The sequence below is a fragment of the Chanos chanos genome, chromosome 7 (assembly GCF_902362185.1).
Source record: "Chanos chanos chromosome 7, fChaCha1.1, whole genome shotgun sequence".
NCBI lineage: Eukaryota > Metazoa > Chordata > Actinopteri > Gonorynchiformes > Chanidae > Chanos > Chanos chanos.
The window spans coordinates 7,805,648-7,817,663 of NC_044501.1; the positions used below are offsets into that span (position 1 = coordinate 7,805,648).

The 12,016-nt window shown below is 42.9% G+C and overlaps 2 protein-coding genes across 2 annotated transcripts in view; one reads left to right on the plus strand and one right to left on the minus strand.

The window, feature by feature from the left end:
• Positions 1 to 766: 766 nt before the first annotated feature.
• On the minus strand, positions 767 to 3,097 carry LOC115817591 (uncharacterized protein C1orf100 homolog). Its single transcript, XM_030780914.1, has 4 exons — positions 3,033 to 3,097; positions 2,392 to 2,475; positions 1,582 to 1,772; positions 767 to 902 (listed from the first exon to the last, which is right to left on the minus strand). The coding sequence occupies exons 1-4, from the start codon at positions 3,053 to 3,055 to the stop codon at positions 811 to 813; spliced, it is 390 nt and encodes a 129-aa protein (XP_030636774.1). The 5' UTR covers positions 3,056 to 3,097; the 3' UTR covers positions 767 to 810.
• Positions 3,098 to 8,120: 5,023 nt separating this feature from the next.
• akt3b (v-akt murine thymoma viral oncogene homolog 3b) overlaps positions 8,121 to 12,016 on the plus strand; it is a 7,586-nt gene continuing 3,690 nt past the window's right edge. The window contains exons 1-8 of the mRNA XM_030779785.1: positions 8,121 to 8,219; positions 8,583 to 8,708; positions 9,297 to 9,408; positions 10,469 to 10,613; positions 10,826 to 10,957; positions 11,100 to 11,165; positions 11,313 to 11,381; positions 11,539 to 11,661. Coding sequence (XP_030635645.1) covers positions 8,174 to 8,219; positions 8,583 to 8,708; positions 9,297 to 9,408; positions 10,469 to 10,613; positions 10,826 to 10,957; positions 11,100 to 11,165; positions 11,313 to 11,381; positions 11,539 to 11,661 — 819 coding nt within the window. The 5' untranslated portion in view covers positions 8,121 to 8,173. The remainder of the gene's footprint in view (positions 8,220 to 8,582; positions 8,709 to 9,296; positions 9,409 to 10,468; positions 10,614 to 10,825; positions 10,958 to 11,099; positions 11,166 to 11,312; positions 11,382 to 11,538; positions 11,662 to 12,016) is intronic.

A 12,016-nucleotide genomic window follows, 5' to 3' on the forward strand; every position in this document is an offset into this window, starting at 1 on the left:
CACTCCTGGAGAACACATAGCCTGGAGCTGTTTTTCGTCCTCCTTCTTCTACTCTGATGGCATGACTGTGTGTATTCTATAAATAGCAGATATATTTTGCTTATTTCTGCATAAAATGATCAATTTTCGTTTCATTTCTGTGCGGCCGTACCTGGCTGTAGCGCACCTCTGCCATGGTTTTCGTTTTCACCTCTGCCATGGTTTGTCCTATACTTAATGTATAGGATGTGAACAGGATTGCTTGAAACAAAATGTAAACATGGGCGGGGCAAGACGAACCAGGTGCCATCAGGACAAGGTCTAGATCAGGTGGAGTCCATAGGTTGGGTACACACAGGATTATGCTATAGATGGCCGAGCAGGTAAACTCCTATTTTATGTAATCCCCTATGTTCCGTTACACTTAATCAAACCATCAAGTACTTTCTCCTCCATACAGAAAGACCAGGGTTTGGCAGTGCTTTATGCTAGACTCACTGGTTTGGGCAGTTTGAAACCAGAGACATGTACTTACTGTGATCTTGACGTCACCCGAGGACATGTTTTCATACCCGAGACAAGCTCTTATTTAGTCAGTCAGATTGACAAATACTGCTGCGTCACCACTGAAATTTCCACTTTTTGTCACCCGTGAACGAGGCGATCTTTTGTTTTAACAGGAATAAATGAACCATCTATTAACAGTCCTGTGCACTGATGTTTGATTTTGAAGAATGACAACCAACATACTGCGTTTTTTTTTTTTTGTTTGTTTGTTTGTTTGTTTTCTTTTCTTTTTATTTGGTGGAAGTATAGGGGAGAAATGATTTTTCATTCCTCAAAGATACCCCTAGGCAGGCACAGCGTCCGTGGCTGCAGAGGTCCGGGGTGGGAGAGCAGGGTGAATTTTGTATCATCAGGGGCTGCAAAAAACATAACAAAATTGTTACATTTTAGGGTCAGGTCAGGGACAAACTATGTCTTTAAGTCACTGGAGACACCCACGTAATGCATTTTTGTAAAGTTTCATCATATACGTCTCAGCTTGTCAACATAGCTAATGTGGAAAGTATGCACTGATAAAGAAAAAAAAAAAAAAGTATGAGTTGAGAAAAAAAAAAAGTTTCTTTCCTCATAACACAGGACCAGCTCTATACATGAATGTTTTGAATAAGAAGTGTTTACCTTAAAATAGGCAGATGTGTTGACTAGATAGGACTGATTACTGTGTGGTCATTGAAACAACAGTTAAAAAAGATCCATTCCAATGTAACCAGTCAATTGATCAGTGAGGGAAAACAATCAATTGTACAACCTTCCAGACAACCCTACAGTTACCCAACTGCCCGACCAATGTACCAGTCGGTCAGAGCAAGAAAAAATAACCAACCAACCAACCGAATAAATGAACCAAAATTCTCACCAACCAGCTGTATAGCCAGTCTATTAACCACAAATTAACAAATCAACCAGCCAACAAATCAACCAACGGTCTAACCAACCAGCCAACCAATCAACCAACGGTCTAACCAACCAGCCAACCAATCAACCAACTGTCTAACCAACCAGCCAACCAATCAACTGTCACGTGTGGGGACTGACGGTAGAAATGAGACTGGAGGCCAAAGTCCTCCTGGTACGTGGTTCGAGGTTGGGGTCGGGCTGCGGTCTGGCCCGAACGGTGAGAGTGCTCCAGCGCCTCAAGGGTCAGCAGGTCAAAACTCCTCTGGTAAAGATGATCTTCCGTGGAGGTCTCCAGTCTCAGAGGGTCCAGTGGTGATGAGGGCCCCTTTCTGGACCCATCGATGACACACAGAGGTGAGCAGAGAACAAGTCAGTGCTACAGCAATTTAGTAATTTCACACTAGGTATATCAGCTCTGAGTGAGGATTTTTTGTTGTTATTTTCAGATTTATAGTCAATTTTTGTCATATTCATGTCCTGCCGCAGTATTCGCAAGAAAACATTCTGCTGTTTTTCATTTTTTACTGGTCACCATTATGTCACTAATTGATAGCGTGGATGACTAAGTAAAACAGATTTTAATTAGATGGAACAGTGCAAACAACAAAAGAAACGTCTGGTGTTTTTCTTTAAATATCAGTGTTGAATTCCTGTGGTTCATGTTACGACCACTAATTCATTTAATTACGCACACAGCTATGGAGACTGCTGCGGGATTAAGAGCTATTTAATCTCATTTTTGTAAATTGCCCCAGACTGAGTGGATTACCACTGAACAGACTAAGGTCTTGGTACCGAACCACCTTATGCGGTTGTGTTACAGGGGAGTAGCATCCAGGCCATCTCCCGGGATTGCGTAATGTGAAATGTTACGTATAATGAATGCACACTGGGATTATATGAGTTTCGAACGTAAATCGGAGAGCGGGGAGTTATTCTCTGTGATACCTGTAAAGTGGTGAGTAGTCAGTGTGTACTCTGCCCAGCTGACCAGGGTAAAGGCCGTGGACATCCCTCCCATGACGTGGAACTCTGGGTAAAATAAAAGTTTAATAAACAACGAGGAATCTTTGTTTAAAAAAAAAAAATACAAATCACGTTCTTAATGTGTCTGTAACATTTGCTGTATAATCTACATAACTGCTGTGTTAAGTGGTATATCTGTACCGCTGAATGGAAACATATCGCCAAAAAAACAGGTTAGGACTGGACTAGCTGTTCCTATGGGCCCAGTAAAAGGTCCCTCTTGTTCACCCTTGTCCTAATTCAACAGCCCACAAAGTAAACTGAACATGTGCATTGATTGAATACATTACAAATGTGCATAATCCCCTCCGTACACTGTACTCTTTCTTTTACAGTTGTGCAACAGTCACATTCGGCAAGGTTGAAATAAACTTGAACACTTCAAACTTGAAAATTTGTTTTGAATGAAAGAGCTTTGAAACAAAGTTCTCAAACATAGACATTTATCATAATTGTGAGGGGTACTCCATCGAGCTATATAAACAAACATCGGTCAACAGGAGAACAGTTTAAGAGCATATAAATTGGGTAATCTTGAGTGTCGGCTGTAGTTATCCATCTACCTGAGAATTCCTAAGTTGTGCATTAACCACCTGTTTAACAAGTTTGTCCTTTGGAAAAAAAAAGGGACTTGTTCTCACATTGGTTTTCTCTCTGTCGATCTGTCATATTGTCCAGTCCCTCGTCTCTCCTTAAACTCGTGCAGTCGCAGCGCAACACCCGATCCTGCCATCTTGTGGACTACAGATGAACGACACAGTGAAGATGGATCACACCCGAACTAGACTGAGCCACTGTCCTCAATGAATGGCATTTGTTTAATCAGTAATACGGCTTGTGGTTCGTTTATGCTAAACTGTCAAAACATTCTAGAACTCTGCCACCGAACTTGATTGAACACAATTCCAGAGAAGAGCAGCAGAATTCCATTTAACAGCATAGCAGTATTGTCCAACAGCGGTCGGTATAGGGGAATTACAACGGAGGCCAGGTTTGACAGTTTCTTGAAGGCAAAACAAGTTTTTAAACACAGTCAGCGCTTCGTTCACTTTTTTTCTTTTTTGCAAAATGTCGTACATACTCACGACATATATCGAAGGACAATCAAACATTTTGAATCAGTAGCACGGTGCAACAAAACACTAAAAACAAACAAACCACAAAATCCAGACGAACTGTAAAAACCTTTCCGGTTTCTGTTAATCCTACCTTATTGTTTGTGTGTCAAATAAAGAACGAAGGAAGGGACACTTCACCTCTTCTCTTTCTCCTTTTGGACATATATCAACTCAGCAGGTTTCAGTTACACAGGCGGAGAAATCTGACACAGGCGTCTGAATTCTCCTGTTGCACTCACACAGTCACAGAGAAAAGCTCACATAACAGCACAGAGCCGCATCTCACAAACATGGAGCTAATTTCACAAGCTGATATTGTTTTGGCCGACTGGTCTGATGCTAAAACCTGTGATGCCTCCCCGTATCATACTTTAGAATCCGTCTGTTCCCTGTGCCAGTGTTCTCAGTAATAATCATAACCCTGTCCTCTCAGGATACATAGATGCTGTTATATCTCAATAAATTTCATTACGGTATTGTTCAAAGTTGGAATTGCCCTACAGCAAGAAACACATGTTAGTTTCTCGATTAGAGTTATTATAAATACTTACTATTATTATTATTCTACTACTAATAGTAGTAATAGCGGCTATAGATGCAATGAAAGTCGTCAGTGCAATTATAAAATTTAAAAAAAAAAAGATCTTTTCTCCTCAAAGTTTATGACAGAAAACAATCCTACATCTTAGCGCTGCCAGGTACACCGTTTGAAAGCTGTTAAATTAAAATAAATGTGCAGATGATGTTTGTTAGCTGTTTATTTCACTCCGTTGTGTCTAAGCAGAGTGTTCTGTCACCTGTGCAGTGTATGTGAATACGATCCTTTGCGTCTTTCAGCCCTGCATATTTACGTCCTTTGTCCTTCAAAATCAGTGCTTTAAAATAATAACAAAAGAATTGCCCCGGTGCATCTACAGTGAACAACCGAATGATGTCAACTGACAGAGGCAGGCGTCGTCAGCTTTGCGACTGTATCTAGTCTGTGAGCTTTTCTCCTATGTTATACCATGACCTAAAACTAATACAGTCAACCGTGAGCATATACGGTCCAATCTGCTATACAAGTAAGAAGCCGTGACAATGTTTATTTTTATCCTCTGAGCAGCCATTGTATTTTAGTCTATTGCCTCAGGTCTTCCATGCCCATTGTGTAACAGTCAACGGCCCGTGGCTGTGTTTTATTTATTTATCTATCAGTGACGAAGTAAGCATCTGTCGGTTCCTTCTTTTAGCCACCAGAGGGAGACATACTGTCATCAATCACTGTACACCCAGCGCGCTTGTGTCCCACGTACAGCACGTGCAGTCTGCTGCATCTTTCGTCCCAATGAGCCCACTGTGCTTTTAAAATACTTTATTGGGTCATGTTTTTTTTTTTCCTTTTTCAGCATTAAGTTGAAGTGAAAATGACGGTGCATATAGCCTACATGTCTTGTCTTTGTCTGAGATTAACGTCTTTTGATCCCTGGTGCTCCACGAAGGGGTTGGGTTGCATTCATTAAACAAAACAAAAGCCACCAAAAATTCCCAGTCTGGCCAATAAGAATTAAGGACAGGCGCATTTTTCTGTTGACATCATCTTGTAAACGAGAAGACACATATTTGATTGCGAATAGTCGCGTTAAGCCTCTGTGAAAGACAGTTAAATTGAATAATTGGCATAGTTCTCGAGCGTTCAAGAATTTCATTCAACGCAAGATACGTTGAAAGGAGACGGGGCAACTAACAAAAGCTTCTTTTTCCCAGCGACAAAGCCAGGAAAAGGGGGAAGTGTTCCAAAATCTGTCTATCCGTGACGTCAGGAGATTTCCTCAGTGCCAGTGGCGTAGCGGCTGATGCGCTGAATGGCCAGTGGCGGAGACGGGTTGAGCCGTCACCGCGTTTCTTCTCTCCTCGGGTAGGATATATCCTGGGTCATTCGGTTCGCCCGGTAATGTCAGCAACAATGGTAACATCACAGTCGTTCGCGGTGCCAACTTTTTCATGAGAGAGGTTCTTCCAATAAAAAGAAAAACAAGAAATTCTACCATTATTCCAAGTGGTGGGGGAAGACGCGAGCGCTCCGAAGGGAGGTAACCTGATATTTCTCCGTCTAGCGGCCCGTCTGACAGGTAATAGATGATACCACGATTTTTATTCACAAATTGAAACCTCAGCTTTTCATATAACGAGCTTAATGATGAGAGGACAATGTTGTGGTTTGCAAAGCAAGTGAGGCCCGTTTCCGTCCATCCACCCTAGTGGCTGTTAGCACTAAAGGCTAACATGCTCAAAATGCACATCTGTAAGTGTGGGATGCGAATCTGGGCTGGCCACGGATGCTTCGCAAGGCCCTGACACATAAGACCCAAAATTTTTTAGTTTGCAGATTATGCGTTTCGAGATGAAATTCATTCATCTCGAATTCACAAGCTTGGCGCGGGATTGGATCCTCCATTGTATCGTTAATCAACTGCAAATGGTTAAACGAGACAAATATTTCAATGCAAATATAGTGTTATTTTAACGTTTATTTAGATATATACTTGCTGGCGGAATTCACAATTTAAAAAAAAGACATCTGTACAGCACGTTTTAACCGCACATTTTTTTATTTTCTTGCGTATGCGGCCGCATGTTAGGTTGCCAATCTTTTTGGGATGTAATTGCAGTGGCGGTCTATTATATAACTACAGCCTAAATGACACCGCGCCGCCCTTGGAACAAAAGCCGCTGTTTTATTGTTTGTTTATTGTATGGGACCCAACGGAGCGTCCTGTTAATTGATGGCAAATCCGTTTAGCTTGTATAAAGAGATGGGAGTCTGGTGTCAAAACGCAGCATCGAAACATACCCCGGAATGCCAGTAGCGGCGGCCATTGTTTTTGTTGACATTGGATAGTCTAGCTTTTTTTCATATAAGGCTACCATCCTTCTGTTTAGCATCCATTTGGAATTCGTTTTCTGAATAAAAATGCAAATGTGAATCAGTAAATAAATAAATAAACCTGCGGTCCGGATAACATCACACTGAGTTGTCGTTAAATTGATTAGTAGACGTTATCCACTTATTGCGTCTCCTTTTGATTTCATATAGTCTGCTACGCCGTTCACCATGCGGTGTTTATGTCGTGTTTCAATAACACACGCAGCTGTGCTGTGTTTTCGCACAGTGTTTTCGACTGGTTTCTGAAGTTTATAGACTGTATGGTGATGATGATGATGTCCAAAAAAAACCCCCATCACCCTCGAATTTAAGTGTCGTATATATTTTACAACCACGCCTACCTGCCCAATTTACGCTATGGTTCGCTACTACCCATCAAAACCAAAACAAACAAACAAACAAACAAACAAACAAAAAAATCGTGTTGTCTCGAGGGATGTAAACATGTTTGCGAAGTTTTTATGGTCAGCTGGTAGGCTGAGTCTTTGACATTTTGTAATGCAGAGGTGTTTTTTTTGTGCATTATGTCTGCCATCGTGGGGAGACAGTAAATTCTGAGTTGTCTGGGTTAAGTCTTTTGATTTGTTCTCTCAGACTATTACAGACACAAGCGCCATTTGAAACATATTGATGTGGACATACGTTGCGTTGTTAGATTTTGGATAATATCGATTGAGCAACCTTAAAACAAGGCAAGTTCAACAGAGAAGTCAGCTCATACGCTGTTTATCAGTTTCATTCTTTGAAAATTAAGTGCCAGCTCTTATTAACTCTAATAGTCATTTAAATATTTGGGGTTTTTTTTCCAGATAGACAGGTCGCATTATTACGTCTAGAAACTTCACCTCAAATGCAGTCATTGCAACATTAAACATCAGTAGGACTCAAAGGGTGATAAACAGGGACAGATATTAAATGGGAGAGAGAGGGGCGGGGGGGAGTAAAAAGAAGGAAAATATGAAAAATCATTAAACAAAATATTGAGGGGTGAAATGTACCCTTCCCCCAGTTTTCTGTGCTAAGGAGCAGGAGGAAGTGGAGGAGTTTAACAGCTCTTGGCGTCTGGGCGGGACGGGAAACATGTTCACGAGCTTAACAATGACTTTATTTCTCACGTAAGTGTTTGTAAGGAATGGGCTGGAGGATACAGAGGGGAGGGGGAGGGAGAGGGAGGCTGGGGGCATGGTGGGGGTGGGTGGGGGTGGGGGTGGGGTTGGGGGGATGGTGTGGGGTGGGGCGGTGCAGGTGAGGGGCTGAAGAGGAGAGTGATGTGTTTCTTTTTTGTTTTCTGTTGTTGTTTTTTTTGGGTTTTTTTTTTTTTTTTCATTGTTGTTTCCTTCCAGGCTGAGTCACCGCTGGAGTGTCTGAGGATCTCGAGAGAGAGAGAGAGAGTGAGAGAGAGAGACAGAGACAGAGAGACAGAGACATAGTAAGAGAGTGAAAGTACGGGGGGAGGTGAGAGCAGAGGAGACAATACTACATTGCATCAAGAGAGCCGGAGAGACAGAGACCGACAAAAGAAAGAAGGGTCGGAAGAAGAAAGAAAAGAAAAAGAGAGAAGATTCAGCGAGGGGAGTAGAAAGAGGGACGGCTGGGTCAGGACACTTGACCTCCGACACGTGGTGCAGGGCAGCGTTGACCTCCCGACCTTCGAGACAACATGAACGACCAAAACGTCGTGAAGGAAGGATGGGTACAGAAAAGAGGTGAGTTTTGTGTCAACGTGTGTTTGTCCTTTAAATTCACCCCTATACATGCCTGTGTGTATGACTGTACTCATGCAATGTGTGTGTGTGTGTGTGAGAGAGAGAGAGTGTGTGTGTGTGTGTGTGTGTATGTGTGTGTGTGTGTGTATGTGTGTGAGAGAGAGAGAGAGCCTGTGTCTGTCTGCGTATGTTTTACACTTGGATTTGTGTTTATATATGCACAGGTCATAGCGTAGCGTGTGCCTGTATGTTGTTTACTGTGTTCCCTCAAGTTCAAATGAGTGTGACTGTGTCTTAGTGAGTATCTGTAGGCTGACATATTATAACTGTTTGAACGCGTGTGTCATTTTCCTCTACCTACAGGAGAATACATAAAGAACTGGAGACCACGCTACTTCCTGCTGAAGACGGATGGATCTTTTATTGGTTACAAGGAGAAACCGCAGGATTCCGACCTGGCCTACCCTCTTAATAACTTCTCTGTAGCCAGTGAGTCTTTCTCTTTCTGTCTCTCTCTCTCTCTCTGTCTGTCTGTCTGTCTCTCTGTCTCTGTCTCTGTCTCTCTCTCTCTCTCTCTCTGTCTGTCTCTCTGTCTCCCTCTCTCTCTCTCTCTCTCTCTCTCTCTCTCACACACACACACACGCACGCACGCGCGCGCGCGCGCACACACACACACACACACACAGACATGTTCCTTGACTTTTTCCCTTCATAAGCTGCTATGTTTTGGCTGTATTAACGGAGCATTTTAGTATTATTAGATATTTCTCTATTACAGATTGGTATGTCAGTCTGACTCTAGGCTGATATTGGGACTTGTTACATAACGCCTATTTTGATATGCTTCGATAAAAAAAAAAAAAAAAAAAAATTCCGACACCGGCTGATCACCTTAATGACTGACCGATATTAATACGAGTCTGTCTGATTATGTCATTGGCCTAGAGTTACGAAAACGAGTCATCTGTGGTCGTTTACGTCTTGTCTCTTTGCGCGTGTTTCCGCTTGTGCCCCATACATTGACCCCCCCCCCCCCCAACCCACCCCTGACTCTTTTCTCTCCTCACCTATCCACAGAATGCCAGCTGATGAAAACGGAGCGGCCCAAACCCAACACTTTCATCATTAGATGTCTCCAGTGGACGACCGTGATCGAGAGGACCTTTCATGTGGACACGCCGGATGAGAGGTGAGCGTTCGCGTCGCCATCGCCGCGACGACGTCACCCTCGGTGACGTCGTCCGTGTGCTGTGCTGACAGTGCAAAACTGTTTTGTATGACCTCGCTCTGGAGTCATTTCTATAAAAAAAAAAAAAACACACACACACAGAGCACACTGACATCATCTCTATAGTGGTGGACTATGAGATCATAGTATGATGTCGTCTCTGTAGTGGTGGACTATGAGATCATAGTATGATGTCGTCTCTATAGTGGTGGACTATGATATCATAGTATGATGTCATCTCTATAGTGGTGGACTATGAGATCATAGTATGATGTCATCTCTATAGTGGTGGACTATGAGATCATAGTATGATGTCGTCTCTATTTGCAGCCTCTGATGTCATCTCTTGTGCTCTTGTGCTGTCAGAGATATTCATTCCATACAAAGCCACCATCGGTTAGGAACAGGTCTCCTATTGGATGTAATATTAAACGTTTTTTTTGATCTCTCAGATCTCTTCTGCGATAAGGATAAAGATCTCTGTGTTTTTTAAAGATATAAAAAGTTTTTTTTTTTTTTTTAAATTCCCATTAAAGAAGTTAGAAAGAGTTTTACAGTTGAGCACTGAACAGAACTGACGGATACATACCAATCAACCCCCCCCCTCCTCCCCCAAAAAAAGAAAAAGACAAAAGAGTTTTGTACCACTTTTGATTATGATTGTACTTCTTTAGTCGTAGCTGCGTTACCGATTTCCATTGCGCTAAAATTTGCATGTACGCCGTTCCCAAAGCCTTGGGTTAACTTGTCGTCCGTTCAGTTAGATGTTTAATGTTTAAACAAAGTTAACATTTGCCAAAATGCCAGGCTTCAGGGCAGATCCGCAGGTTTCTTCACTCTCTCGGGTCCACGTGCCCGGCACGCAGGACGTAAGGAACAGCCCGAATCTCTCAGATCCAGAAACGCTAAGGGGTCGATTCTCGCGACACGCGCCACTTAGATTCTGTAGAGACTTTTTTTTGACGCCGTGGGGTTTCCAGTCGCGGCATTGATTTTTCGGAGTGTGTTGCCATGGTGACAGGGACGAGTGGGCGGAGGCCATCCAGATGGTGGCAGATAAACTGGCGAAACAGGAAGAGGAAGGAATCTTGTGCAGTCCCACGTCACAGATCGAAATCGTCAACGAGGAAGAGATGGATACTTCCACTAGTCATCACAAACGAAAGGTAAACAGAGTGACGCGCCTATGCAAGGGGGGGGAGAGGGTTTTCGGCGTAGGCACTGCTGTTTAGGAGGGCTGTCACAAGCACCATCGCATCTGGTCGAAAAAACGAACCGAAATAAACTTTAACTATAATTGACTGTTTTGGTCCAGTTATGTCAAGGTGGCCAGCGATTCCTCGGGTAACTTGTGAGTTTTCTGTCTTTGATCACGCAGACAATGAATGACTTTGACTATCTGAAGCTCCTGGGGAAAGGCACGTTTGGGAAAGTGATCCTGGTGAGGGAGAAGGCCAGCGGCACCTATTACGCCATGAAGATTTTGAAAAAAGAAGTCATTATCGCAAAGGTCAGTGAACTATGAACCCTCAACGCCGGGCTTCACGAAGTGTCCCGCCCGGGTTCTGTGTCGTCTTTCGCTTATTTCTCATGTCGTTGTTTTTTTTTTTTTTTTCCATCTCTCGTTCTCTTTCTCTCCTGTCCTCTCACAGGATGAAGTGGCCCACACTCTTACCGAAAGCCGAGTATTGAAAAGCACTAGACATCCGTTTTTAACTGTGAGTAGTCAATTCCATTAAAGCAAACGCTGATAGAAAACTTGTAAACCATTAATCTGGTAATGGGTGCATATGTACCCATATGAGTCTTTTTTCCCCCCTAAATTTGCTTTTTTTCTTTCTTTCTTTCTTTCTTTCTTTCCCCAGTCACTGAAGTATTCATTTCAGACGAAGGACCGCTTGTGTTTTGTGATGGAATATGTCAATGGGGGTGAGGTAAGTCCTCTTCTCTTCTCTTCTCTTCTCTTCTGTTCTCTTCTCTTCTCTTCTCTTCTCTTCTCTTCTCTTCTCTTCTCTTCTCTTCTCTTCTCTTCTCTTCTCTCCTCTCCTCTCTCGATTTTTAAAAGAATTTCTTTCCTTTTTGTCCGGACAGTTGTTTTTTCATTTGTCACGAGAGCGGGTGTTCTCTGAGGACCGGACACGTTTCTATGGCGCCGAGATCGTTTCTGCACTGGACTACCTGCACTCTGCTAAAATTGTTTACCGTGATCTGAAGGTAATTAGGACCGTTACTTGCGCATATTTTGACATATGTGATCGTTATGTACTGTCGACAACTTTTCGAAAGGTTGTCAAACATGTGTTTTGGGGAAACAGCGCTGGTTTCGTTCCTGACAAATTGGGGGAATACAGTAAAATATGAGTAAGAGGGATAGTAAAAAATGAGCTCTAGATCAGTTTCTCAGTCGAGTCCTCATGGCTCACACCCCTGTGTGTGTGTGTGTGTTTCTGTGTGTTTCTGTGTGTGTCTGTGTGTGTGTGGAGGACTTGGCTGAGAATCACTGATCGGTGTAGAATATAGTGGCGGTAGATGAAGCGCGTTCCCCGTGATTTCCCCATGAGTGTAAATG